We start from the raw sequence: 27,376 nt of genomic DNA, 5'->3' as shown, positions 1-27,376 counted from the left end.
GGAAGGAAAAAAAAAAAAAAAAGAGGTTAGAGTGGGAGAGAGCCAAAGCATTAGAGACTGTTAAAAACTGAGAACAAACTGAGGGTTGATGGGGGGTGGGAGGGAGGGCAAGGTGGGAGGGAGGGCAGGGTGGGTGATGGGTATTGAGGAGGGCACCTTTTGGGATGAGCACTGGGTGTTGTATGGAAACCAATTTGACAGTAAATTTCATATATTAAAAAATAAAATAAAAAAAAAAATAAAGGGCCAAAAAAAAAAAAATAAATAAAAATAAAAATAAAAACCACTTTCATGGAAGCTTTCAGTACAAATACCAGTAATGCTATGCAAATATTTAAAAAATAGAAGTGGAGTTTCTGGGAAGTTAATCACAGGACAGACTAGGGGGAAAGAAAGGATCCAGACAAGCAGTTTCCTAAGTCAGCTCCTGTGGGCCAAGTCAGACTTAAAATAGGAAGCCTTTGTAACACGCACAGACCAAGAGCAGAGGTCCGCACCATGAGGAACAGATATCGACTGCTGCCAGGTAGGTAGAATTGTAACAATAGTGACAGATAACTAAAGCTATCTGGGAACTCTCTAACCAGTTAGAGAATATTCTGTGTTCCTGAGACTCTGGTTTTTTTCCCACTTTCTCTACCAAAGACGAAGGGGAGATGTTGAGAAGGATATAAACTCACTTGTATTAAGTCTCAAAGGAGATAATCAGTGAAACTTATTCCCAGGGCCAATCCAACAAAGATTTCTCCTTTTACTACCTATATCAGTCCAGTTTCTCCAGAAAAACAGAGCCAATACAATGTGTGTGTGTGTGTGTGTGTGTGTGTGTGTGTGTGTGTGTGTGTGTGAAAGAGAGAGACAGAGTGAGAAAGAGAGAGAGAGAGAAAGAGGGAGAGATTCATTCATTTTAAGGAGTTGGTTCATGAGATTGTGGAGGTTGGGAAGCTGAAATTCTGCAGGGCAGGCCAGCAGGCTGGAAACCCAGGGGAGATTTGTTGTTCTATCTCAAGTCCAAAGTCAGTCTGGAGGCAGAATTCCCTCTTCCTCGAAAGAGGTCAGACTTCTTTTGTTTTTCCTAAGGACTTCAACTGATTGGATGAGGCCCACCCAGATTATGGAAGATAATCTGTTTTACTCAGAGTCTACTGATTTAACTGTTTCTCTCATCTGAAAAAAACACCTGCCCAGAGATATCTAGACTAATGTTTGACCATATATCTGGGTGCTGTGGCCCAGCCAAATTTGTTACATGAAATTAACCATCATGTTACCTATACTATTTTTTTTACAAGACTATATAGCAAATTATCTAAAAACTCTAATGAGCTAAGAAAAATATCCTTTAGCCCATAGGCTTTGTGTGGGTCACAGCATGGTTTAAAGGACAATAACAGTGCATAATAGCAAAATCAACTTAATTCTGATTAGTCTTTCTTTCCCTCAGTGCTTAGTATGATACCTGTTACATAGTAAGTTAAGCGTTCCTTACGTATTGTCTTTATTGCTTGTAATTTTGTTTCCTGGTTGTCATGAAAATAGCCACATCTCGAGGTGTCTGGGTGGCTCAGTTGAGCGTCCGACTTCAGCTCAGGACATGATCTTGTGGTTCATGGGTACAAGCTCCGTGTCAGGCTCTGTGCTGACAGCTCAGAGCCTAGAGCCTGCTTCGGATTCTGTGTCTCCCTCTCTTTCTCTCTACCCCTCCCCTGCTCACACTCTGTCTCTCTCTATCTCTCTCTCTCTCAAAAATGAGTAAACTTTAAAAATTTTGAAAATAGCCGCATTTCTTATCATCTGATTTGTGGAACAGGATTTTAATGCTGGGCACATTCTAGGAAAATCCTATAAAGGCACACAGATATGAAAAGATTTTCATAGGGTTCATTGCCTCCCACAAATGGAAGGAGAGACTCTAACAGGTGGCCCAGTGATTGCCTGTAGAGTAGATTCCTTTGCGTCTGCAGTGGTGTGTATACCACAGAGCCTGTCCAGTGACCCATCGCTCAGGACGAGACTGGGGGATAAAGGGAAAGGCTGTGCCCTCAGTGCGCCACAGGAGGGCCAGGAGCTCGCATGCAAGAACCACAGAAGTCATGGGTGCTGCACCTGGATAGGCCACTTAACCAGGAGACGGTGGCTCTACCTGACAATGCCCTTAGTTGTCACTCCTCACCTGTCATCAGCTCCCCCCACTCTCTTGACTCCAGGGCTCCCTGCCCTGCTGATACTGCTGTGAGCTAGGGCTCAGACTTGGGGCTGTCTGACGCCCAAACCCACGTTCTTCTCGTGTGCCCCAAAACATGTATGTCAAAGAGGGGACAGTGACCCTGGGAGAGAAATCCTCAGGGTAGATTTCTGCCATTGCCAGAGAACTAAGAACCTGGCCACTGTGAGGACTTTGTGCTTCAAGATTCACTCCCTCCACCGGGAAAGGTTGGAATTTCTACCTTGTGTCCCTGACGTCACCTGTGTATATTCTGTCCCCTCACCTATAGCACTGAGGCTCCGTGAGGATGTGTCTGTTAGTGACTGACTCCTCTGGGAGTCAAGGGATGTGAAGGGCAAAAACTGAGTCCTCAATTCCACGAAAGGTCCGAGAGCCCTGTGGCTGCTGCTGGAAAGCTGTGGGCCGCAGGACCAGACCCACCTCCCCAGGAGGCAATGACCATGCCACCAGGAACTAACACCAGAGCTCCACACTCCTCTTTTTGTCTTCTCACTGGTTTTTTTCTGCTTCAGGACTCTTGCTGCTGCTGCTGCTGCTGCTGCTGTTAATATTCAGAGCTGCTTCCCAGAACACTAGAGGTGAGTCCGCCCAGATTTAGTGACATAAGCTAAGTATGCACATGCTGGGGTCTGGATCCTGTCACCGACAAAGGGGAAAGGAGGTTTATTCTCCAAGCGAGGCTCCAAGATGGCCTTCTGGGGATAAGAGAAGCTGTTTCTTCCTCCCTTAATGTCCAGCCGTCTGTCTTTTCCTCTTCCAAAGGCAGCCATCCCTCCACAACCCTCCCCTGCTCGACTCAGGGACTCTTAGCTGGCAGCTGCTGGCTTCAACCATTCCTTGAGCCTTCCGACTGTGGTCCTCGTTGCTAGGGCCCCCACACCTGTGCTCACTGGTGCCCTCCGAACTCTCCACCGGTCGATGCCTCCGTGATTCGGGTACTCGTCTGGGGAGAGCTTCACCAGCCCCTTGCAGAGTTGTGATGGTACAGGGACTTGGGTGGCAGAGGGGCTTGGAGATATGGGGGGAGGTGGTGAGATGTCCCGAGCCCTCGGCCCTAAGAATAGCACCCAGCCCTTCATCCAGGAAAAGAGAGGTGACAGGGCAGGGGGAGTATGAGGGAAGTGGACCATCAGGTTTTCGTGATCGATGGGTAGAGTGTTGAGAGCTCACACAGCAGAGCTGGGCTACCCGGCTTCAAAGTCTAATTCACCCTGACTACACCTGACACGCAAGAAATTATTTCCCCTCTCTATGCCTCAGGGTGCTTGTCTGTAAATTGGGGATCATCGTTGTACCTACCCCACATGATTAGAGTGAGATTTAAAATTCACCTGCGTAAAGAACAGCTAAAGACGAGTATGGAGCAAATTGTCAACAAATGTCAGTTATTATCACTGTTGCTGTTGCCATTATTATTTTCAAAGAAGAAAGAAAGGGGAGAAATAGTGGAAGCTCAGGCTGTCTTTCTGGAGTGAGCTCACCGGGAACTCTCGGCCCCTCACGGTCATGGTCTCCTTCCTCAGTGTTCACAGCCGACCTATGAGGCAAGCGGAGTTGAAGGTGGGGGCTTTTTCACACCTTCACCCATTTTGCCCACCCCACCCCACCCCCCACCTTGGCAATCACTGATCTGTTCTCTGTATCTCTGAGTTCAGGGGTTTTTTTTTTTATTCCACCAAAAAGTGAGGTCATACAATATTTTTCTCTTTCTGCCTATTTCACTTAGCATAATGCCCTTAAGGCCCATCCCTGCCGTCACAAATGACAGGGTCTCTTCTCTCTTATGGCCAAGTAATATTCCGCTGTATCCGCATACCATTTCGTCATTATCCATTCATCCATCGGTGGACGTTTAGGTTGTTTCCATGTCCTGTTGTAAATAACGTGGGACGGAACATGGGGGTGCAGATATCTCTTTCAGAAAGTGATTTCATTTTCTTCAGGTCAGTACCCGGAAGTGGGATTACTGGATCATACAGTAGTTCTATTTTTATTTTTGTGAGAAATCTCCATACTCTTTCCCATAGTGGCCGCACCAATTTATGTTCCCTCCCACAGTGTGCAGGGTTCTCTTTTCCCACCTCCGCACCAACACTTGCTATTTCTTTTTTTATAGTGGCCACGCTGACAGATGTGAGGTGATATCTCAGTGTGGTTTTGATTTGCGTTCCCCCGATGATTAGTGGTGTTGAGTACATTTTCATGCACCTCTTGGCCACCTGGATGTCTTCTTTGGAAAAATGTATATTCAGAGGCTCTACCCATCTTTAAATTGACTAATAATGCTCTTTGGGGTTTTTGTTGTTTGCTTGTTTCTCTTTGCTATTGAAGGTGTATGAATTCTTTATATATTTTGGATGCTAATCCTTATCGGATACTGTATAAGATTTGCATTTACTTTCTCCCAAATTGTAGATTGTCTTTTTCATTTGGTTGCGGTTTCCCTTGCTGTACAGTTTGATGTGGTCCCACTTGTCTGTTTTTGCTTTTGTTGCCTTTGCTTTTGATGTCAAGTCCAAATAATTGTTGCCCACATCAATGTCAAAAAGCTTACCCCCTATGTTTTCTTCTACGAATTTTATGATTTCAGGATAACATCATTTTTCAAATTATCAAATTTGGGCTCAAAGAGATCAAGTGACTTATTCAAAGTCATACAACTAATAAACTGGTAAAAGCACACCCAGGTCTAAAACTAAGGAGTTTTTAAGTGTTAATGAGGATGTGGAGAAAAAGGAACCCTTGGGCATTGTTGGTGGGAATGCAAACTGGTGCAGTCACTGTGGAAGACATTATAGAGGTTCCTCAAAAAAATTAAAAATAGAAATGCCATATGACCCAGCAATTCCACTACTGAGCATTTACCTAAAGAAAATCAAAACACTCATCAAAAAGAGATATGTCTCTCCTACATTTACTACAACATTATTTACAATAGCCAAGATAAGGAAGCAACCCAAGGGTCCATCCATAGATGAATGGGTAAAGAAGATGTGTATCTGTCAGCAATGATATTACCCACCCATAAAAAAGAATGAGATCTTGCCATCTGCAACACAGATGGCCCTAGAAGGCATGATGCCAAGTGAAATGCGTCAGACTGAGAAAGACAAATCCCGAAAGATTTCATATATATGTGGAATCTAAAATATAAAACAAACAAAACCAGACTCTTTTTTTAGTGTTTATTTATTTTTGACAGAGAGAGAAGGAGAGAGAGAGAGAGACAGCATGTGTGTGAGTGGGGGAGGGGCATAGAGAGGGAGAGGAAGAGAATCCCAAGCAGGCTCCATGCTTGTGAGCACAGAGTCCCACACGGGGTTTGAACTCATGAACCGTGAGATCATGACCTGAGCTGAAGTCGGACACTTAACCAACGGAGTCACCCAGGCACCCCCAACACCGGACTCCTCAATACAGAGAGCAAACTGGTGGTTGCCAGAAGGGTGGTAACAGGGGGATGGGCAAAATAGATTAAGGGGATTAGAAGGTACCAAGCTCCAGCTATCAAATAAATAAGTCACAGAGATGAAAAGTACAGCATAGGGAATATAGACAATAATATGTAATAATCGTGTATGGTGACAGACAGTAGCTACACTTATCATGGTGAGCCCTGAGTAATGTTTAGAATTGTTAGATCATTATGTTGTGCACCTGAAATTAATGTAACACTGTATGTTAATTATACTTCAATGAAAATATATTTTAAAAAAGAAAGAAGAGAGAGGAGTCTGTAAGTAGGCCCGAAAAAGGACCAAAGGTGACCAGTCATCCCAGGAAAAAACTTAGCTGTATCCAACAATTCAGATATGGTGGAAGTGAAGTCAATGTTCCGGGAAGTTCTTCCAAAACAAGGGCAGCTGTCTGTGGAAGATATAACCACAATGGTGCTGTGTAAACCCAAACTTTTACCCTTAAAATCTCTGACTCTGGAAAAATTGGAGAAAATGCAGCAAGCAGCCCAGGATACGATTCGCCAAGAAATGGCAGAAAAGGAACAACAGCAAATAACTCACTGAATGATAACTTAGCACTTCTACAGAATACCCTACCTTAGCATTAACAATAGCTAGAAAATAATTTGCACCTGTTTGCTAAGAACAGTGTGTTAATAAAATTGATAGTCCTTACAAATAATATAAAAATACCCAAGACTAATGAAACTTGTATTGTGAATTTAGACAATGTGGTTTGTATTGAACATAAGCAATTAAAAAAACGTTGAACGCAAAAAAATAAAATAAAATAAAATAAAATAAAAATAAAAAATAAAGAATACAGGAGTGCCTGAGTGGCTCAGTCAGTTAAGCATCCAATTCTTTTTTTTATTATTTTTTTAATGTTTATTTATTTTTGAGACAGAGAGAGACAGAGCATGAATGGGGGAGGGTCAGAGAGAGAGAGGGAGACACAGAATCCAAAGCAGACTCCAGGCTCTGAGCTGTCAGCACAGAGCCCAACACGGGGCTTGAATTCACGAACCATGAGATCATGACCTGAGCTGAAGTCGGAGGCTTAACCGACTGAGCCACCCAGGTGCCCCTAAGCATCCAATTCTTTTTTTTTTTTTTTTGAAATTTATTGTCAAATTGGTTGCCATACAACACCCAGTGCTCATCCCAACAGGTGCCTTCCTCAATGCCCATCACCCCCCCCTCCCCACCCTCCCACCCTCCCTCAACCCTCAGTTTGTTCGCAGTTTTTAAGAGTCTCTTATGCTTTGGCTCTCTTCCACTCTAACCTCTTTTTTTTTTCTTCCCCTCCCCCATGGGTTTCTGTTAAGTTTCTCAGGATCCACATAAGAGTGAAAACATATGGTATCTGTCTTTCTCTGTGTGGCTTATTTCACTTAGCATCACACTCTCCAGTTCCATCCGCATTGCTACAAAAGGCCATATTTCATTCTTTCTCATTGCCACATAGTACTCCATTGTGTATATAAACCACAATTTCTTTATCCATTCATCAGTTGATGGACATTTAGGCTCTTTCCATCATTTGGCTATTGTTGAAAGTGCTGCTACAAACATTGGGGTACAAGTGCCCCTATGCATCAGCACTCCCGTATCCCTTGGGTAAATTCCTAGCAGTGCTACTGCTGGGTCATAGGGTAGGTCTATTTTTAATTTTTTGAGGAACCTCCACACTGTTTTCCAGAGTGGCTACACCAATTTGCATTCCCACCAACAGTGCAAGAGGGTTCCCGTTTCTCCACATCCTCTCCAGCATCTATAGTCTCCTGATTTGTTCATTTTGGCCACTCTGACTGGCGTGGGGTGATATCTGAGTGTGGTTTTGATTTGTATTTCCCTGATGAGGAGCGACGATGAGCATCTTTTCATGTGCCTGTTGGCCATGCGGATGTCTTCTTTAGAGAAGTGTCTATTCATGTTTTCTGCCCATTTCTTCACTGGATTATTTGTCTTTCGGGTGTGGAGTTTGGTGAGCTCTTTATAGATTTTGGATACTAGCCCTTTGTCCGATATGTCATTCCTAAGCATCCAATTCTTGATTGCAGCTCAGGTCATGGTCTCACAGTCATGGGATGGAGCCCCTCATCAGCCACATTGGGCTTGAAGCCTCTTTAAGATTCTCTGTCTTCCACTGCCCCTCTCCCCCATTCACATACTCTCATTCTCACTCTCTCTCAAAAAGGAAGGAAGGAAGGAAGGAAGGAAGGAAGGGAGGGAGGGAGGGAGGAAGGTGGGAGGGAGGAAGGTAGGAGGGAGGAAGGTAGGAGGGAGGAGACATTTCTATAGTCTTTTCTTATTTTGAGTATAGTTGATACATAGTGTTACATTAGTTGCAGATGTACAACATAATGATTTGACAAATTTATACATTGTGCTATGTTTACCCTAAGTGTAGCTGCTATCTGTCCCCATGAAGCAATACGCTGCTATTACAATAGCATTGACTGTGTTCCTTATGCTATGCCTTTTATTCCCCTGACTTACTCACTCAATACTTGCGCATCTAGATCTCTCTCTCCCCCTTCACCCAACTGCCAGCCCCACTTGTCTCTGGCAACCATCTTTTGTTCTCTGTATTTGTAGATCTGATCCTGCTTTTTGTTTGTTTCATTCATTTGGGTTTGGTTTTTTTTTTTTTTTAGATTCTACTTCTGAGTGGTATCACATGGTATTTACCTTTCTCAGTCTTGTTTCACTTAGCATAATACCCTATAGGTCCATCCATATTGTCAAAAATGGCACAAAGTCATCCTTTTTATGGCTGCATAATATCCTGTCGTGTATATACCACATGCCCCTTATCCATTCATCTGCTGATGGACACCCAGGTTGCTTCCATATCTGGGCTATTGTCAATAATGCTGCGATAAACCAAAAAAAAAAGTGTTTTATAAGTTAAGGAGTACTATGCACAAATAAGATAGGATTGTTTAGTACCAGTTAAATCAGTTCTTTCCCCACGAAACAATTTTTTCAGTATGCAAAAACAAGCTTTCAAAATCCAAGAATTAAATTACACTACATATCTGTTTAAGAAATGATACAAAATTAGAAGTGTATCCTTTTAAAAAATCCTGTTGTAGGGGATCCTGAGTGGCTCCATCAGTTAAGCATCCAACTCTTGGTTTTGGCTCAGGTCTTGATCCTGCCCTTAGTGGGTTGGAGCTCTGCACTGGGTTCCGAGCTGACAGTGCAGAGCCTGCTTGGGATTCTCTCTCCCTCTCTCTCTGCCCCTCCCCTGCTCTCTCTCTCTTAAAATAAATAACTTAAATTTTTTTTAATAAATAAATAAAATCCTGTTGTATATGAATATATTTTCAAAAAAATTATTAAACAAATACAACATAATTTTAACTAGAAAGAGAGAAAAAGAAAGAAAGAAAGAAAGAAAGAAAGAAAGAAAGAAAGAAAAAGAAAAGAAGAGAAAAGAAAAGAAAGATAAAGAAATTTCAATCTCATAAAAAACATCAACTATTTTTATTAAATCAGAAACACAAAAATTCAGGGGCATCTGGGTGGCTCAGTCAGTTAAGCGTCCAATTTCGACTCAGGTCACAATCTGGCAATTTGTGGGTTCAAGCCCCATGTTGGGCTCTGTGCTGACAGCTCGAAGCCTGGAGCCTGCTTCAGATTCTGTGTCTCCCTCTCCTCTCTCTGCCCCTCCCTCTCTCCCTCTCCCTCCTCCCTCTCTATCAAAAATAAGTAAACATTTTTAAAAACCTTTTTTAAAGAAAAGAAACATGCAAATTGATTTTACTTTAAGGTGAAAATAAATACAATTTGAATAAAGGAAGTTAGAACTAACGTTTGCTTTAAAAAAAATGTTTAATGACACTGAGAGGTTTTTATTCAACAAAATAAGATCATGAAAGGAAATTATAATACTTAAAAATGGTTAAGACCGAAAAAAAAAAAAAAAAAACTTTTGTGTGCCTTTTACCACAATAAGAAAATAGGGGAAAGAGGGAAATTATACAGTTTTTACTCCAAGAAATACTTTTCATGTACTCAAAAGTCTTAGATGCATATATATTTATAATAATAGAAAATATTCCCAACATGTGTAGTGAACTTATGGGCGATTCTCTTGGTTTTCATTGTTTTACATTTTCTTTGTCTTCCAAACGTCCGTGTGTCATTTAATATTTGGGGGAAAGTGAATTTCATCACGGAAAAAAAAGGTGGTATGACTCCTGCCCAGCCGCCCTCTCCCGATGCCCTGAGAGGCGCCCCTCGCGGACCCCCTGCACGTCTGTGCGCGCGTCTCACGGAGACTCCGGCCCGGGGGAGCGCGGCCAGGGGGCCTGCGGCTGGTGTGGCTGGATCCCCGCTCCCTTCTGGGAGCACGTTTGCCGGTTGAGAGTGTCTCCTCGTCGTGTCTTCCCCTCCCGCGCGCCTCATTACCACCCGCTGGACCCCACCCCATCCCACGACCCCGGAGACGGGTGTCCAGCCATCGCCCCCATCTGAGAAGACAGGAGGGCGGTCCCATGGCCCAGACGGGGCGTGCCTCTTCCCGCCTGCTGTCCCGTCCTGGGGCTGACGCCCACAGCCTGGGCCCGGGGCCTCGGAAAGAAGTCCTCGAGTTCGGGTAGGAGACTCTGCTCTGGGGGAGACCAGCTGCCTGCCAGACCCCCACTCAGCACGAGGTCATGAGCCCTTGCAGGCTCTGAAAGTCTCTGGTCCCCCGATGGGAGTGTCCGGGACCCAACGTTCTGCCCCTGCCCTTTGATTCACCTGATCAAGTTGTTGAGGTCGTGGATAGCTGGCGGTGTCCAGCCTTGCTCTGTGGGTCCCCGAGCTACTCCGAGGGGCCAGGGTCGTGGCCATCTTTCCTCTCACGTTTAGAGAACAGGAAGAGCTAGGAGGCCAGGAACCCACCTTGCAATAACTCAGCTGTGAGCAACTTCTTGGTGCTTCTCCATTTCACATCTATGATGGACTCTGATTAAAGAGAATTCCCCCAGAGACATCCTGGGGCATCTAGAAAAGGCCTGACATTGGGATTTGGGGGAGTGCCTGATGAGAATTATGAGGTGTACTTAGGCCACTGTGAGTAAAGTGGGTAGAAACCATCAACGCTCAGGGACCTGGCCATCTGCTTCTATCCTCAGGTGTGAATGCTGAGTGTCATGTGTCACCCTAGACAGCCCCCAGGCCATGACTGGCTCCACCTCTCAGCATCGAGGGTGGCCTTCCATGCTACTGGCACCCTGAGAGCCCACCCCAGGTCTCCAGCGGTACAAATAACACCACAGGGAAGGGTCTGGACCCTGACTCAGTGCCTCTGTTTATCCCACAAGGTCTACAGAAGGGGATGCAGACCTCCTTCCAGCCCCCATCCTGGAACAGTAGCATCTGAATCTAGGTGGCCCTCAGGCCCAGCCAGAGAGCAGAGACGGCTGTCAGCAGGCTTTCTGGAGCGGCCAGCCCTGCTCAGTCCAGCCTGGGGAGTGCTACCCGGGAGCTGTGTCTGTCCAGCCTTCATTGTCGGGTCAGGCTGGTGACCGGGCTCTCTGCCTGTGGGAACTTATTCCTTTGAAAGTGGAAGGAATAAGCTTACGTTGTTGTATTCCAGACATCGACGTGTGTGAGCGACCCTGGAGGACGCCCTGTGTACCATACGTTGACTGCCAGGGCGTGGATGGGAGATACTGCGTGTGCGGCCCAGGGCAGGAGCTGATTCCCGAGATGACATTCAGGAATGAGAGTGAAAACATGTGTCAAGGTAAGAAGGGCTTTGCACCTTCTGTCTCCTCATCCTCGAGGTTTGAGGTCACTGACCCCACTCTGTCCAGGCCTCAGAGAGCCGTTCTGGGCACCTATACCTGTGTCCCAGCCCTCCCCAAAGCCCCAGACTCAGATCCCTCTGCAGAGTGCCACTTAACTCAATTCTGGAGCATCTCCCTTGCCGCCCAGCATTTCACTTTCAGAAAACCAGAGGGATGGCATCCAACATACTTCACAAGCTCACGGCATGTTATGTTCCGGAGCAGTATCCACCCTCTTCTTCTTCATCAGTGGCAGCCAAGATGAGACTTTCCCCCTGCTCCCCCGAGATCTACACGGGCTCAGCCACACCAGGACCCCTGTCAGCCCCCCAGCATCATGATGGACCCAGGAGCCCTGCCCATAAATGTGGGAGGGGGGCGATCCCAGGGTGGGCCTACCTTCCCTGACTCACAACCCGGCCTGGAAAAGACGCCTCCTAGCACTCTAACCGGCCTCTTGGCCTCCAGGCTCTAATTGCCCATCCCGGGCTCTGCCCTGAACCTTGTCTGTAATTTTAGTTCACAGGCCAGTGGGCAACTCAGGTGACTGGGATGTGGAGGATGTTGGGAGAAGGTGGGAAGAGCGAAACGGGCCACTCCACACATGCTCTAAGATTCAGGCGAATGAAAGAGGCTGCCGTCTGGGCTGGATGAAAACAGAGGGGATCATTGCCAGAGGCGTGACCTTCTTCCAAAGAGGGCAACCCGAAGCCCCACGTTGACCCAGACACTCAGACAGAAGGTGGAGGCTGAGTCCCACTTGGTAGGGCACACAGGTCTGCCCCCTTGGTGGGAGGCCAAGGGCAGAGAAGACAGAATCATCTGCCATCCCTCACCCATGGGTGCCTGCCCCCTCTCCAGCCACCCAGCCATCACCCACCACTGGCCCTGCTCAGATATCTCACCACTTTCTTTTAGTCTGGAGAATTCCTTCTTGGGGATCAGAAAAGGCAACTTCACAGCCCCAAAGCTGCCTGGCCGGATGTCAGCCCCACCATCCACTTCAGCCTGGTCCTCACCATCCTGGTGACCCTGCCTATCCAGCAGGACCTTCATTCTCCTGACCCTTTCCCTCAAGCCTGGCTGGAAGGTCCTGGCTCAAGTGTGGGACTTGTCCATGTCCATAGAGCTAGAGTCTCAGAGTGAGCGTGGATGGGAGCATGATGTCCTGCGAGGGTCACCAGGATTCTAAAGGTTATGCAGGCAGTGAGATCCACCCTGGGGAAGTCAGGACAAAGGCCATCGCTGGATGCCATGACAGGTCCTGGTCAGGAACGCAGCATTTCCCCTGCACTCAGCTCCCAGGAAGGCCCACCCTGGACTTGTCCAAGTCCTCAAGCTGGGACTCAGGTGGCCGTGATGTCCCTGCTCCATCTGGGAGCCACCCAGGAAAGCTGAGGGCACCAAAGCTGACAGACAGAGAGGGTTTGGGCCACTGCCATCCACACGTGAGGAACAGAGCATCCGGCCACACCATCCTCCCATAGGGTGCCCCATGTGAAATAGAAAAGGCACCCACGCACCAGAGAGGAGAGAGCAGGGCCTTCTCCAAGCAGATTTCTGCCATCGCCAGAGAACAAAGAACCTGCCTATGGGGAAGGCACTGGATTTGAAGATTTTCTACTTCAAGGTTTACTCCCCTCCACTGGGAGAGGTTGGGGTTTCTATGTTGTATCCCTGACGTCAGCTGCCTGTGTGTACTCTGTCCCCTCACCTAGAGCACCCGAGGCTCCGCGAAGGCTGTGGTTGTCCTTGACTGACTCCTGGGGAAGTCCAAGGAGAGGGACAGACAGGCCGTGTTTTGGTTCTGTGTAAGGTACAAGAGCCTCCCTCCAGGGGGCAATGACCAGGCAGACAGGGGTTGAAATGGGACCTTGACTCTCCTCTGTCATCTCTCTGTTTTTCTGCCCCAGGGCTCTTGGTGCTGCTGCTGTTGACACTGGGGCCTGTACAGAAACTGAGTGGTAAGTCTGTCCAGCCAGCCCCATTGGTGACATAAGCTGGGGAGTGCATGCTGGGGTCTGGGTTCTCTCACCGATAAGGGGGTACGGGAAGGGAGCTTATTGCACAAATGAGGCTCACAGATGGTCTTCTGGGTATAAAAGAAGCTGTTTCTTCCTCCCTAAATGTGCAGAGTTTTCTGAGCTCTTCCAATGGCAGCCATCCTTCTCTTTCCTCCCCCGCTCTACTCCTGGACCTCCAGCGGGCAGCTGGCTCCCTCCATTTCTTGAGCCTTCTGACTGTGGTCTTGGTCCCCACAGCTTCTGCCCCCACAGACTGTGCTCAGTGGTGCCCTCCAAAGTCCTCATGTGTCAACGCCACGGCCTGTCGCTGCTCTCCAGGGTTCACTTCTTTATCCGGGGACATCTTCACCAACCGCTTGGAGAATTGTGATGGTACAGGGGCCTGGGGGGTGGTGGTGGGCGCATGGAGATGTTGGGGGAAGTGGTAGGGGGAAGATGTTCTCCTCTCTATGCCTCAGTTTGCTTGTCTGTAAATTGGGGATCATCGTTGTACCCACCCCACACGGATGGAGTGAGATTTAAAATCTGCCCGTGTGGAGAACCGATAAAGACAAGTATGGAGCAGACAGTCCAACACAAGCTCTTATCATGGCTACTGCCGTTATTACTATGATCGTGCTCGTTGCACAAGGAAAGGGGAGAAAGAATGGAAGCAACGGGAGGAAAGAAACACAGGACTTGAAAGCCCAGGCTCTCCTCCTGGCGTGAGCTCACCGGGAACTCCCGACCCCTCAAGGTCATGGTTTCCCGCCTCACTGTTCACAGCAGACCCATGAGGAAGCAAATCTAGCACCAGTTTTCCTCCCTGCCTCCTTGCACCCCTACCAATCCCTCCCCACCTCTGGCACCCACGCATCTGTTGTCTGTATAACTTCTGTCTTGTTTGTGGGTTTGTTTTTAGATTCCACATACATTGAAATCGTACGGTATTTGTCTTTCTCTGTGCAACTTAACTCACTTAGTGTAATGCCCTCAAGGTCCATCCATGGTATTGCAAATGTCAGGACTGTCTTCCCTTGTATGGTTAAGTGATACTCCCCCATACACATACAACACTTTTTCATTATCCACTCAAGCATCGATAAAAACTAAGGTTGTTTCCCTACCTTGCCTGTTACAAATAAAGCTGCAACGAACACGAGGATGTCGACTTTCAAGTTAGTGTTTTTGTTTCCTTCAAATAAATACCCAGAAGTAGAACTGCCGGATGATGTGGTACTTCCATTTTTAATGTTTCGAATTTCCCACAGTGGCTGCACCAGTTTGCATTCCCACCCACGGTGCGCAAGTTTCCCTTTTTCCCACATCCTCACCAACACTTGTTATTTCTTATCTTTTTTATAATAGCCATTCCAACAGGTGCGAGATGGTATCTCATTACAGTTTGGCTTTGCACCTCTCTGACGATGAGTGATGTTGGGTACCTTTTCATGTACCTGTTGGCCATTTGGATGTCTTCTTTGGAAAATGTCTTTTCAGATCTGCAGCCCATTTTTTAAGTTGGATTGTTTATTTTTCTTTTTTCTATTGTGTTGAATGAGTTCTGTATTTTGGATGTTAGCCACTTCTCAGCTTTATGATTTGCAAATATTTTCTACTAAACTGTAGGTTGCTTTTTCATTTTTTGATGGTTTCTTTTGCTGTGCAGAAGTTTTTTAGTTTGATATGTTCCCACTAACTTATCTTTGTTTTTTGGAGTCAAATCCAAAAAAATCTGTGCCAAGACCAATTTCAAGAGCTTATTCCCTATGTTTTTTCTATAAATTTTATGGCTTCATTTTTTTAAATGATAATAATTGGGCTCAAAGAGATTGAATTAGCCAGAGTCACCATTAATAAGGATGTAGAACCTAGATGAAGATCTAAAACTAAAGTGTTTTAAAAAAAAATAAAAAATAACAAAACTGAAGAGTTTTTATTCTTCAACAATGCAAAATCATAAAAGAAAATTATATTACTTAAATATGGTTAACATGGTAAATTTTATGTTAAGGGCATTCTACCACAATAAAAAAATAATGGGGAAAGGAGGACATGAGCAGCTCTCACACCAAGAAATATTCTTCATCTACTCAAAATCATCTTAGATGCAAATTTATTGATAATAAAGGAAAATATTCCTAATATGTTTGAAAAGCTGAGGGGAAAACTATCTTAAATCTTCCAGTAGTTCATATAGTAGACTTACAGTTGATTTTCTTTGTTCTCATTTTTTACATTTTCTTTGTTTTCTAAGTACCCATGTGTCATTTAGTGCTTGAGGAAAATATTTTATCAGAGAAAAAAAGGTGCTGTTGTGACCATTGCCCGGCCTTTGTGCATTTGCATACGGGTCTCATGAAGATTCATGGCTGGGTGAGCATGATGAGGAGATCCTACCGCTAATGTAACTGGACCCTGGCTCCTTTCTGGAAGCACATCTGTCTGGTTGAGGAGGCCTCATGCCTTCCACACCTTGGATCTCATTCTCAACCGTCCCCCACTTGAGTCCACCCCATCCTACAACCCTAGAGACGGGTGTCCAGCCATCGCCCCCATCTGAGAAGACAGGAGGGCGGTCCCATGGCCCAGACGGGGCCGTGCCTCTTCCCACCTGCTGTCCCGTCCTGGGCCCGACGCCCACAGCCTGGGCCCGGGGCCTTAGAAGGAAGTCCTCGAGTTCGGGTAGGAGACTCTGCTCTGGGGGAGACCAGCTGCCTGCCCCCACTCAGCACGAGGTCATGAGCCCTTGCAGGCTCTGAAAGTCTCTGATCCCCCCATGGGAGTGTCTGGGACCAAACATTCTGTCCCTGCCCTTTGATTCACCTGATCAAGTTGTTGAGGTTGTCGATAGCTGATGGTGTCCAGCCTTGCTCTGTGGGTCCCCGAGCTACTCAAAGAGAACCTGGCTGATGGACAGCTTTCCTGTCATGTTTAAAGAACAGGGAGATGTAGGATGCCCGAAAACATCCCCAGTGACTCGGCTGTGAGACACTTTGTGCAGCTTCTCCATGTCACGTCCCCAGTGTCTCTGACAAGAGGGGACTTCCCTCAGGAGTGGAGATATTGAGACTCCCACTGAGGCATCTTGGGGCATCTTTAAAATGTCTGACTGGGGCACCTGGGTGGCTCAGTCAGTTGAGCATCCAACTCCAGCTCAGGTCATGATCTCATGGTTCATGAGTTTGAGCCCTAACTCAGGCTCTCTGCTGTCAGTACAGGGCCCACTTCGGATCCTCTGTCCCCTTCTCTCTCTGCGTGTCTCTCTCTCTCTCTCTCTCAAATAAAATAAACATTAAAAAGAAATGCCTGACATTAGGAGCTTGGGGGAGTGGATGATGAGGACTGTGGGTGTCCTTGGGCCACTGTGAATAATGGAAGTGAAAGCTGTCAATGAGCAGAGGCCTGACCACCTGGCTTTATCTTCATGTGCGAATAAGTGTGACCCTGAACAGACTCCAGCCGTGACTCCCTTCACTGACTCATTATGGAGAGTGGCCTTCAATAGCACTGTCGCCCTGACTGCAGCCCACCCCCAGGTTCCCAATCACGCAGACAGACTCAGTGCCTCTGTCCACCCCATGAGGTCTGCAGAAGGGGAGGCAGACCTCCTTCCAGCCCCCATCATGGAACAGAAGCATCTGAATCTAGGTGCCCCTCAGGCCCAGCCAGAGAGCAGAGATGAGCGGAGCCTTCAGCAGCTTTCTGGAGCAACCTGACTCCCACTCAGACCAGCCCCTGAAATGCCACCTGCAAGCTGAGTTCTCTCCCGTTCCGTTGGTAGAGTCTGGCTGGAGGCCAGGGCCTCTGCCCATGGGAACCCACACCTTTGGGAGGTAACCTTTTGTCCTGTTGGCTTTCAGACATCAACGAGTGTGGACCACCCCCCAGAGTGTCCTGTGGAAAATTCGCACACTGCCTTAACACAGAGGGGAGCTACCACTGCATGTGCAGCCCAGGATACGAGCTTGCTTCTGGGGCAAAAACATTCAGGAATGAAAGTGAGAACACATGTCAAGGTAAGAACCACCCCACGCCTTCCATCTCCCCAACCATGCGGTGGGAAGGCATTTGCTCCACTTTCTCTAAGCATCAGAGAGCTGTCCTCGGCACCTACCCGGTCACGCACTCCTCTTTGAACCCCAAGGCTCAGAACCTTCTGCAGAGGGTCACTTCTGAAAGTTCAGAGTATCCCTTGCCCACCCACCGCCCCCCCCCCCACCCCGGCATCTTGTTTTTGTAAAACAAGAGAGAAGGATGGCACTCAAGATATTTAAGGAGCTCACGGCATATTGCTTCCAGTGCAAGATCCCTCCTCTTTACCATCATCAGTGACTGCCAGGATGAGACCTTTCCCCACCAAAGCCCACCTGGGCTCTGCCATACCAGGAAAACTCTCAGACCTCTTGGGCCACATTGGACTCAGGGACCCCACCCCGAAACACTGGAGTGGGAAGATTCGAGAGCTGAGCTTTTCTGAGCCAGTGGTCTCCCTGGCCAACAGTTTTGGCATCCTGATACCCCCTCCTTCTCAGGTGCTCAGTCCCTTGTCTCCTTCCCTGCACAAGGCTTACCCTGACTCTCCCCAGTAATTTCAGTTCACATTCCTGAGAGCAAACCAGATGACCAGAAGCCAGAAGAATGCTGTGTGGAGTCTAAGCAGAATTACACAGATCCACCCCCATACACACATAGAAAATTACATGATCAGAAGGGGCTCCCGTCGAGACAAGATAGCAACAGACGGCATCATTGGGGACCAGCAGGTGAGCAGCTGCCCTGAGGGAATTAAAACAAAGGCCGTCAATGGGAGCCAGATCCAACAGGATCCTTGTTGGGTAATGCACCATTTTCCCTGCACTTGGTTCCCTAGAAGACCCACACTGGCCTTTGTCCAAATGCTGAGGCTGGGACACAGATGCCCACGATGTCTCACCCTGGCTGAAAGCTGCCCGGGGAAGCCGAGGGCACCCAGCCAGGGCTGGGAGACAGGGAGGACCCAGGCCAATTCCATCCATATCTGGCCAGCAGAGCATCTAGGCCACCACATTCACCCATAGCACACCTCTGTGTGAATAAGAAAAGGCACTCACTCACCAGGGAGGAGACAGTAGGGCCTTCCCGATGCTTCTATGCCCAAACCAGGCTCCCTGAATAACCAAATGACCACCTGGGAAAGTACCTGGCCTGACCTGACCCCAGACCCCTACCCCCGAACACGTACAAAGATAGATGCTGTCACACCTCATGAAGCACTCTTGTCTCTTGCAGGCAACTTTTTCCCCAGCTGGACCCCACCCCGTGGAATCAAGAGCCGGGTGAGTTGGCCCCAGCAGGGACCAGGAGACAGGAAATCTTTCCTTGAAGCACGGGCTGCCCGCCCTCCCTGGCCACCATTTTCCCCAAGCTTCCCCACTCGCACGTGAGGCTCTCTGACCTCCTCATTTGCCCTCTTCCCAGAGACTCTCCCGCTTCTTTGAAAAAGTTGAAGATCTGGCCAGAAAGTTCATACCGGCCTTTGCCCAGGACAGCATCCAGGTAAATAGACTTTATTCTCCAGGATCTTTATTCTGAGGCTCAATGGACAGCCTCTTCATGCAGTCTGGCCGACGGCTCACGACTTCTGGGTCTGCTTTCCCCCAGGGCCTCATAGAGGGGGTGGATGAGTTGTTGCAGACCCCGGAAGACTTGGAGGCGCTGCCCCGCTCAGAGCAGCACCGTGTGGCCACGAACCTGCTCGCTGGCCTGGAGGACGTCCTGAGAAACATAAGCCAGGCCCTGCCCAATGGGACATTGACCTTCAATGCATCTGCAGGCACAGGCAAGTACTGGGGTCTGCCCCGGGCTCCTGCCCTGCCCTTCCCCACCTCGTTTATCCCCCAGCCTCACTGGAGCCAGTGACCACGCTTGTATCTCAGTGTTACACTCCCTAAACCAATTAAAAGTGGTTAAAAAGAAATGAATATATTATGCTAAGTCAGAGATGGCCAAATACCATGTGGTCTCACTTATATGTGGAATTCTAAAAAAAAAAAAAGGGGGGGGCACAAGCTTATAGACACAGATTAGTGAGTGTCAGAGGTAGGGGTGAGGTGTGTGGGGGTGGGGCAGTGGGCTAAATGGGTGAAGGGGGTCAAAAGATATAAAATAACTAAGTCATGGGATGTAATGTACAGCAGGAGGATAATAACACTATATTACATGTTTCCAAGTTGCTACAAGAGTAAACCTTGAAAGTTCTTATCACAGGAAAAAAAAATGTAACTCTATGTGGGGACAAGTGTTTACTACACTCACTGTGGTGATCATTTTGCAACACATACAAATAACAAATCATCACCATGTACACCTGAAACTAATATCATGTTCTATGTTCGTTATACTTCAATTAAAAAAAGAAATGAATAAAGCCATAAATAATATACATCTTAATAGAAACTAAATTATGAGCAGTTGAGTTAATGGTAATGAAGAACATAAAATACAATAGAAATGGCTTCCCAAGAAAACAATTTACTTAATTTGGAATCATATGCAGTTAATGTTCTCTCACGGTTAAGTATTTTATTTGTTTCATTTGAGGTAGAATTCACGTAACATAAAATCCACCATTTTATTTTTTTTTTTAATTTTTTTTTTAACGTTTATTTATTTTTGAGAGAGAGAGACAGAGCATGAACGGGGGAGGGTCAGAGGGAGAGGGAGACACAGAATCTGAAACAGTCAACAGGCTCTGAGCTGTCAGCACAGAGCCCAACACGGGGCTCGAACTCACGGACCGTGAGATCGTGACCTGAGCCGAAGTCAGACACTTAACCGACTGAGCCACCCAGGCGCCCCAAAATCCACCATTTTAAACAAAGTATACAATTCAGTGGCATTTAGTACATTCACGGAGTTGTGATCATTTCCTCTATTTCTAAACGGTTTTCATCGCCCTCGAAGTAAATACTGTATGCCACCCCACCCCCAGAAGTCACTCCCTATTCCTCCGCTCCCCCAGCCCCTGGCCACCACTAGTCTGTTTTCTGTCTCTATGGATGGGCCTATTCTGGACTTCTCATACCTAGAGAGTCATACACTATGTGGTTTCTTTCACCTAGCAGGATGTTTTCAAGGTTCATCCACGTTGTAGCATCTCTCAGTGTTTCATTCCCTTTTGCGGCTGAGTAACATTTAATTGTAGATGGATACAGCACTTCTTGTGTCCCCGTTCATCCACTGATGCACATTTAGGGTGTTGCCACCCTTTGACTCTTCACATGGTGCTACTGAGAATATCGGTTCACACATTTTTGTTTGAATAACTGTTCTCGGTTCTTTGGGGTACTTACTTAGGACTGGAATTTCTGAGTTATACAGCGATTCTATGGTCAACTTTTTGAGAACCACCAAACTATTTTCCAAAGAGGCTATTTTTCCATCTCGTATTCTCACCGGCAATGGACCCCGATTTCTACCCCCTCAGCAACACTTGGCACTTTCACTTTTTTGTTGTTGTTGTTTTTTTAAGTGTATTTATTTATTTATTTTGAAAGAGAGAGCACAAGCCAGGGAGGGGCACAGAGAGGTAGAGAGAGAGGATCCCAAGCAGGCTCTAAGCTGTCAGCACGGAACCTGATGTGGGGCTCGAACCCACGAACCATGAGATCATGACTTGAGTCGAAGTTGGACACTCAACCAACTAAGCCACCCTGGCGCCCCTGTTTTATTTTTATTAGAGTCTTTTCAGTATGTGTCTGGTGATATCTCATTGTGGTTTTGATTTACGTTTCCCTGATGACTAGTGATGGCTCACATCTTTTTGTGTAATTATTGAACATGTGTGTATCTTTTTTGGAGAAATGTCTATGCAAGTCCCTTTGCCCTTTATTTCATTGTTTGCCTTTTGGTTGTTGACCTGCAAGAATTCTTTATATGTTTTAATAGTACACTCTGTGAGACATGTGACTTGCTAATTTTTTTCTCCCATTCCATAGATTATTTTTTTTTACTTTTTATTTTTTTATTTTTTTCAATATATGAAGTTTATTGTCAAATTGGTTTCCATACGACACCCAGTGCTCATCCCAAAAGGTGCCCTCCTCAATACCCATCACCCACCCTCCCCTCCCTCCCACCCCCCATCAACCCTCAGTTTGTTCTCAGTTTTTAACAGTCTCTTATGCTTTGGCTCTCTCCCACTCTAACCTCCTTTTTTTTTTTTCCTTCCCCTCCCCCATGGGTTTCTGTTAAGTTTCTCAGGATCCATATAAGAGTGAATATTTTTTTTTGCTTTAATGAACAGGTGCTTCTGTTTTGAAATTCATTTTCTCTTTTTTTCCTTAGTTGCATGTGCATTTGGTGCTATATCTAAGAATCCATTGTCAAATCCAAGGCTGTGAAGATTTACATCTGTGTTTTCTTCCAACTGTTGTACTTTTAGCCCTTAAGTTTAGGATTGTTTGTTTGTTTCTTTGTCTGTTTTAGAGAGAGAAAGAGAGAGATGGGGAGGGGCAGACTGAGAGACAGAGACAGAGAGAGAGAGAGAGAGACAGAGAGAGAGAGAATCCAAACGGGCTCCAAGCTTAGCATGGAGCCCAACACAGGCTTTGATCCCACACCCTTGGGGTCATTACCTGAGCTGAAATCAAAAGTCAGATGCTCAACCAACTGAGCCACCAAGGCATGCCTTAAATTTGGCATGCCACTTTGAGTTAATTTTTGTGTGTTGTATGAAGTAGAGTTCCTGTTCTTCTTTCGTGTGTGGATAGCCAGATGTATGTAAACACACATATAAAGGATAGTATTATTGTAACCACTACAGCCACAAATACTATCCTAACTCCCTTAATAACTCTGACATCTCATAGACCTGTCCCTGAAGGTGCAAGAACAAGGAGACAGAAATGTCACCTTGAGTCTGAACCAGGCAAAGATGCTGCTGAGCTTGGATGAGGTGCATGAATCTAGTGACTCAGGTAACGGCCGAGATGGGAGGTCACAATATGCCCAAGGACGTGACAAACGGGGACCTGAAGCTTACGGGGTGGTAGGGGGCAGAGTGGGGCCAAAAAGGGTCCATCTGAGGAAGAAGGGGCCCTGGTGGGCACCCCGAGGTATCCACATTGGCCTTGTCCTGCAGGTCCTTCTGTGGTGGGCCTCGTCTCCACTCCAGGGATGGGCAAGTTACTGGCCAAGGCGCCCCTGGTCCTGGACCCTAAGCAGCAGGCAGTTCTGCGTGAACGCAAGGAATGGCTGGGAGAGGTCTCCCCTGTCCTGCTCTCAGATGTCGTCTCTGCCTTTGTGAGCAACAAGGACACCCAGAACCTCAGCTCCCCCGTCAACTTCATCTTCTCCCACCGCGTGAGTCCTGGTGGAATGGGGCTGTGGCTGGGCAAGGAACTGGTCTGGGTCTGGGGCTCAGCCTCACTGTCGAGATCACCCTTTGTGTCCTGGGGGCCTCCTCCGTGGGCGCCTCCTTCCCCCAGGAAAGCCCTTTGCAAATCAGCTTTGGATAAGAGTCTCCAGCTCCCACCGACGCTCTCTTCCTACAGTCGGTGACACCCGGGCCAACGCAGAAGGTGTTCTGTGTCTTCTGGGAGCACAGTCAGGATGGAGGTGGTCATTGGTCCACCACGGGCTGCAGGATGGCGGCCACCAGAGACGCCAGCACCACCTGCCAGTGCTCCCACCTCAGCAGCTTTGCCGTCCTCATGGCCCACAGCCACGTGCAGGTGAGATCCCTGAGAGAGGCTGCTTTCCACGTCTATCACTCTCGAACATGTTTCCCCACATGTAGGAGCTTAAAGAAACATAAATTTATGTCTCGTGGTTTCTGTGGGACGAGAATCAGGCGTAGCGTAGCTGAGTTGCCTGCTCTGGGTCTTACAAGGTTGAGACCATTGAGTCAGCCAAAGCTGCATTCTTGTCGGAGGCCTGGGGTCCTCCTGTGAGCTCCCTGGTTGCTGGCAGAATTCCGTTCCTTGCAGTTGTAGAACTGGAATTCCACTTTCTTTCTGGCTGCGAGCAGGGGACCCTGCTCAGCTCCTAGGGGCTACCTGCATTCCTTCTCTCTAGGCCCCACACAGTGTATCAGCATTTCTGTCCAGAGGCCAGCAGGAGAAGCTCCCTCACCTCAAACGCCCTCAAACTTTGAATCCTTTTCTCTAGGAAGAGCCTAGAGCTTTGAGAGCTCACTGATTAGACCAGGCCTACCCAGGGTGATGAAATTCCTCTTAAAGTCAACTGATATAGGACCTGTGACTGTGATGTCCTTTTTGCTGGGTCCCAGAAGGAGGATCCCGTGCTGGTTGTCATCACCTACGTGGGGCTGGGCCTCTCTCTGCTGTGCCTCCTCCTGGCAGCCCTCACCTTCCTCCTGTGCAAAGCCATCCAGAACACCAGCACCTCGCTCCACCTGCAGCTCTCGATCTGCCTCTTCCTGGCCCACCTGCTCTTCCTCACGGCCATCGACCAGACCAAGATCAAGGTACTGACACTGTCACAGAGGACCCCCTGCCCTGAGCCACGGGATGCTCAGTTCGTGGAGCCCTGCTGCACTGATACCTTAATAAAATGGCCTTGGGTGACAGGGAGGCTGGAGGGGTAAATAGACTATTTCATGTTGACTGATGAAGCAGAAGACAATCCTCTCTCAACAACTCAACCCTATATATATATACGAGTTCTCCCCGCTGGCAAGGTATGGGAGGGGTCCTGGGGCCACCCTCCTCCCTGACAGTCCCTCCTGGTGACTCCTTCCTCCTCCCCCAGCTGCTGTGCGCCATCATCGCGGGGGCCTTACACTATCTCTACCTGGCCTCCTTCACCTGGATGCTGTTGGAGGGTCTACACCTCTTCCTCACGGCACGCAACCTGACAGTGGTCAACTACTCCAGTATGAGCAGGTTCATGAAGAGACTCATGCTCCCTGTGGGCTATGGAGTCCCGGCTCTAATCGTGGCCATTTCTGCTGCATCCAGACCTTCCCTTTATGGAACACCCACCAGGTAAGTGCAAATTCCCACTGCCCCTATCTTCTCCAGCACAACTGTGGCCATCATAGAACCAATAGCGATTTAATTTCCCCCGAACATGATAGGCAGAGGAAAGGTCAGTGCCCACTCCGAAGACATCTCTCTGATGGAATTTTGTGTTCCTTGAACTGTTTTTAAGTCCTTAAGATTTAATTATTTCAAATGTTCATTATGAAGTATTTAATCATTATATATTATACATTCTAGTGATTCTTTATCCACAAAGGCCAATGTTCTCTTGACTCACTTCTCATCTCTCTCTTAGATGCTGGCTCCACACAGACAAAGGATTTGTATGGACCTTCCTGGGCCCCGTCTGCACCATCTTCTCCGTGAGTAACACATGACATCAGAGCATCCTGCCTGCCAAAGTGACGGTCATTCAAAGACCAGGTGTACCAGGAGGGTTACAGGCAGCGGGAGCAATCATTCCAGTTGGCCCAGGACTGATGAGAGACCCCCCACCCCGGGATGCAGGAATTTCCATTGCAACAACAGGACTAACATGTTTCCTGAGACCTGGGACTTTCAGTGCTAAAATTTGGAGTTTCCATGCGAACTGCATCGAAGTGCTCGCCAAAGTTACAGGACAAACACATGCCTGAGTTACAGGGTGGTTGGTCTAGTCTTCTAGGACTTCTACAAAAGGCAAAAGCTTCTTACCTGCCGGGTTAGGTGTTGGATGAGCTAGGAGGATGCTTACCAGATGTGGAGTGAATTTAATACACCTGTGGGCTTTCTGCAGATTAATCTGGCCTTCTTTCTGATGACCTTCTGGATAGTGAAAAACAAGCTCTCCTCCCTCAACAGAGATGTGTCCACCCTCCAGAACACCAGGTGAGGAGGAGTCAGAGGAATGTCCCCCATCCAGAGCATTATCCTCAGAGCTCCAAGGATCTGATGTCCAGAGAGAATGGACTTTGCCCTGATACACAGGGATTGCTTCCATGCCTTACCTAGCAGGTCCTGAGAACATTTCTATCCTGACAACACACTCAAAACATCACATAACAGTTCCCAGAACCCAGCGCACCCTTTCATGGTCGTGCCTTCATGCGTTTTAGGCCCCCTGCCTTCCCCTTCTCTTGCCCCACGTGAACGCAGGTTCATCAACCACATGTCACATCACCTAGGAGTTTGGGGATGCCCTTTCCTTTCCTCAACTTTGCACAGAATCAGTGGCCTCTATTCTGGGCAAAGCACATTCTGGGTCAGGTCATGGAGAAGGTGGGGACAGGAACAGCCCTGGATGGGATCTGGGCAGAAGTACCTCACTTTGCAAATGTTATAAGTGATCATTTGTTTCTGTCTTGCCACCAGGCTCTAAGGGCTGTGGAAACAGAAGTCTTGTCTTGGTTGTTCTGAATGCCCAAGCCCCAGCCTAGGGCCAGGGGCACAGAATGTTCTCGACAATGTCAGCTGAACAAAATGAGGGGTCTTCCTGAAACATCGTGACCTTTTTGAAACTCACATTCTGGAGTGTCACTACCATCCCTAGTCCTAGTCAAACTGCCGTCCCTGACCCAAACACCATTTCTTTTTATGGAATCATTGACGATAAAGATCCAAGTTGATCGCTACTCAGTAGGAAGCATCCGTGGAGTGGACTTGAAAACAGGTGGGGAGGGGAGGGGGCTGTTGCTCCCGGTGCGTCACGAGCCTCCTCTCTCCTCCTACCCAGGATGCTGACATTCAAAGCGACGGCTCAGCTCCTCATCCTGGGCTGCACGTGGTGTCTGGGCGTCCTGCAGGTGGGGCCAGCTGCCCGCGTCATGGCTTACCTCTTCACCATCATCAACAGCCTGCAGGGAGCGTTCATCTTCCTGGTGTACTGCCTCCTCAGCCAGCAGGTACCACGGTCCGGCCCCCATCCAGGACTCTTCCTGTCCCCGCCCCGCCCAGTGAGCTGACCCAGAGCGTGCTTCGCCCCTGCAGGTCCGGGAGCAGTACGGGAAATGGTTCAGAGGGGTCAGGAAAGCCAAAGCCGAGCCTGAGAATTACACGCTCTCAAGCGGGACCGTGTCTGATGCCTCCAAGCACAGTGCGGTAAGATTATGCAGTGTTCCCAGAGCACTTCCCTAGCCGATCCACTTGGGCGTCTCATGCCTGCCTCACTGGACAACCTGGGCAGATAGCAGGGGATGCCCTAGGAAGGCTCATGCCTGGACTCACTTGAAGGCACTTCCCTGTCTTGAAACGAGCTCTTCACTATACTTTCACTCGCTGAGCTTCTGTGCCCTCTTGCACATGACTGTCCTCTTTGCATGATATGGTGCAACCACTTTTTAACTATACTTAAAATCAACAAGATAGAAAACACTCAGAAGCAGAGAAAGATGCTGTGGTCAGCTAAGTAATTGGGAAGTAATAATCTGGAGCAGAGATGCCCCAGCTGTACAGGGTCACTGCATATCCTGTATCCCAAATCATTCCATGCTGTCCCTGTATATAATGAACAATAAACACCTGGTGTGTATATAGTCATAAAAGTGAAATAAGGATTAAGTTGCATTGAAACCTCCCATAAAAGTCTGCAGTCATTCCTAGTATTTCCAAAGATACAGACACTGTAAAACCTCATTAGAGAATCACAGAGGGCAAGGGGAGAGATTCTGGCAATGTGAATTGTCCCAAGCATTTGTACGTTCGGGTCCACAAAACTTTTTCTCTTCTTAGACTTCTTTTGACAATATTTTATAGTTTTCTATACACAAACCTTGCACTTTCTAACACAGAATCGTTTTTACACCTTCTTTTTTAGGAGAATTATAATGAACAGCTAACCCTGGTGAACTTGTCTCTTAGAAAGTGAAGAAAACACTGAACTGTCCTCTTTGGGGCAAAGAGTATTAAAAATAACTCTCCTTGGCACCACTGTGGG

The 27,376-nt window shown here is 47.6% G+C and overlaps 1 protein-coding gene and 1 pseudogene across 6 annotated transcripts; both read left to right on the top strand.

The window, feature by feature from the left end:
* The first annotated feature begins 437 nt into the window (after positions 1-437).
* Positions 438-27,376, top strand: LOC132675115 (adhesion G protein-coupled receptor E2-like). 6 transcript variants are annotated; one of them, XM_078443272.2, is made up of 20 exons: positions 438-526; positions 2,740-2,805; positions 11,282-11,431; positions 13,388-13,435; positions 13,736-13,870; positions 17,341-17,496; positions 18,067-18,243; positions 18,749-18,795; positions 18,938-19,015; positions 19,121-19,298; positions 22,330-22,437; positions 22,602-22,822; positions 23,014-23,193; positions 23,751-23,948; positions 24,233-24,468; positions 24,761-24,827; positions 25,241-25,332; positions 26,177-26,345; positions 26,431-26,541; positions 27,257-27,376. In XM_078443272.2, the coding sequence occupies exons 1-20, from the start codon at positions 499-501 to the stop codon at positions 27,305-27,307; spliced, it is 2,496 nt and encodes an 831-aa protein (XP_078299398.2). In that variant the 5' UTR covers positions 438-498; the 3' UTR covers positions 27,308-27,376. The 6 variants fall into 6 exon arrangements, with proteins under 6 accessions (XP_078299398.2, XP_078299400.2, XP_078299401.2 ...); XM_078443274.2 differs by having other exon boundaries at positions 13,388-13,438; positions 18,076-18,243; XM_078443275.2 differs by having other exon boundaries at positions 13,388-13,438; positions 22,746-22,822.
* LOC132677154 (BBSome-interacting protein 1 pseudogene) lies at positions 5,958-6,349 on the top strand (annotated as a pseudogene).

This window comes from Panthera onca, chromosome A2 (assembly GCF_046562875.1).
Source record: "Panthera onca isolate mPanOnc1 chromosome A2, mPanOnc1 haplotype 2, whole genome shotgun sequence".
NCBI classification, from domain to species: domain Eukaryota; kingdom Metazoa; phylum Chordata; class Mammalia; order Carnivora; family Felidae; genus Panthera; species Panthera onca.
Note: the sequence above shows the minus strand (reverse complement) of the source record. Positions and strands in the feature narration are given on the sequence as shown.

Bases quoted from the DNA above. Each gene is read 5' to 3' on its own strand.
- LOC132675115 (XM_078443271.2), top strand. From the start codon at position 499: ATGAGGAACAGATATCGACTGCTGCCAG. The intron at 13,439-13,735 runs GTAAGTCTGTCC...TGGTCCCCACAG, and splicing joins GCCTGTACAGAAACTGAGTG to CTTCTGCCCCCACAGACTGT. The intron at 13,871-17,340 runs GTACAGGGGCCT...GTTGGCTTTCAG, and splicing joins CCGCTTGGAGAATTGTGATG to ACATCAACGAGTGTGGACCA.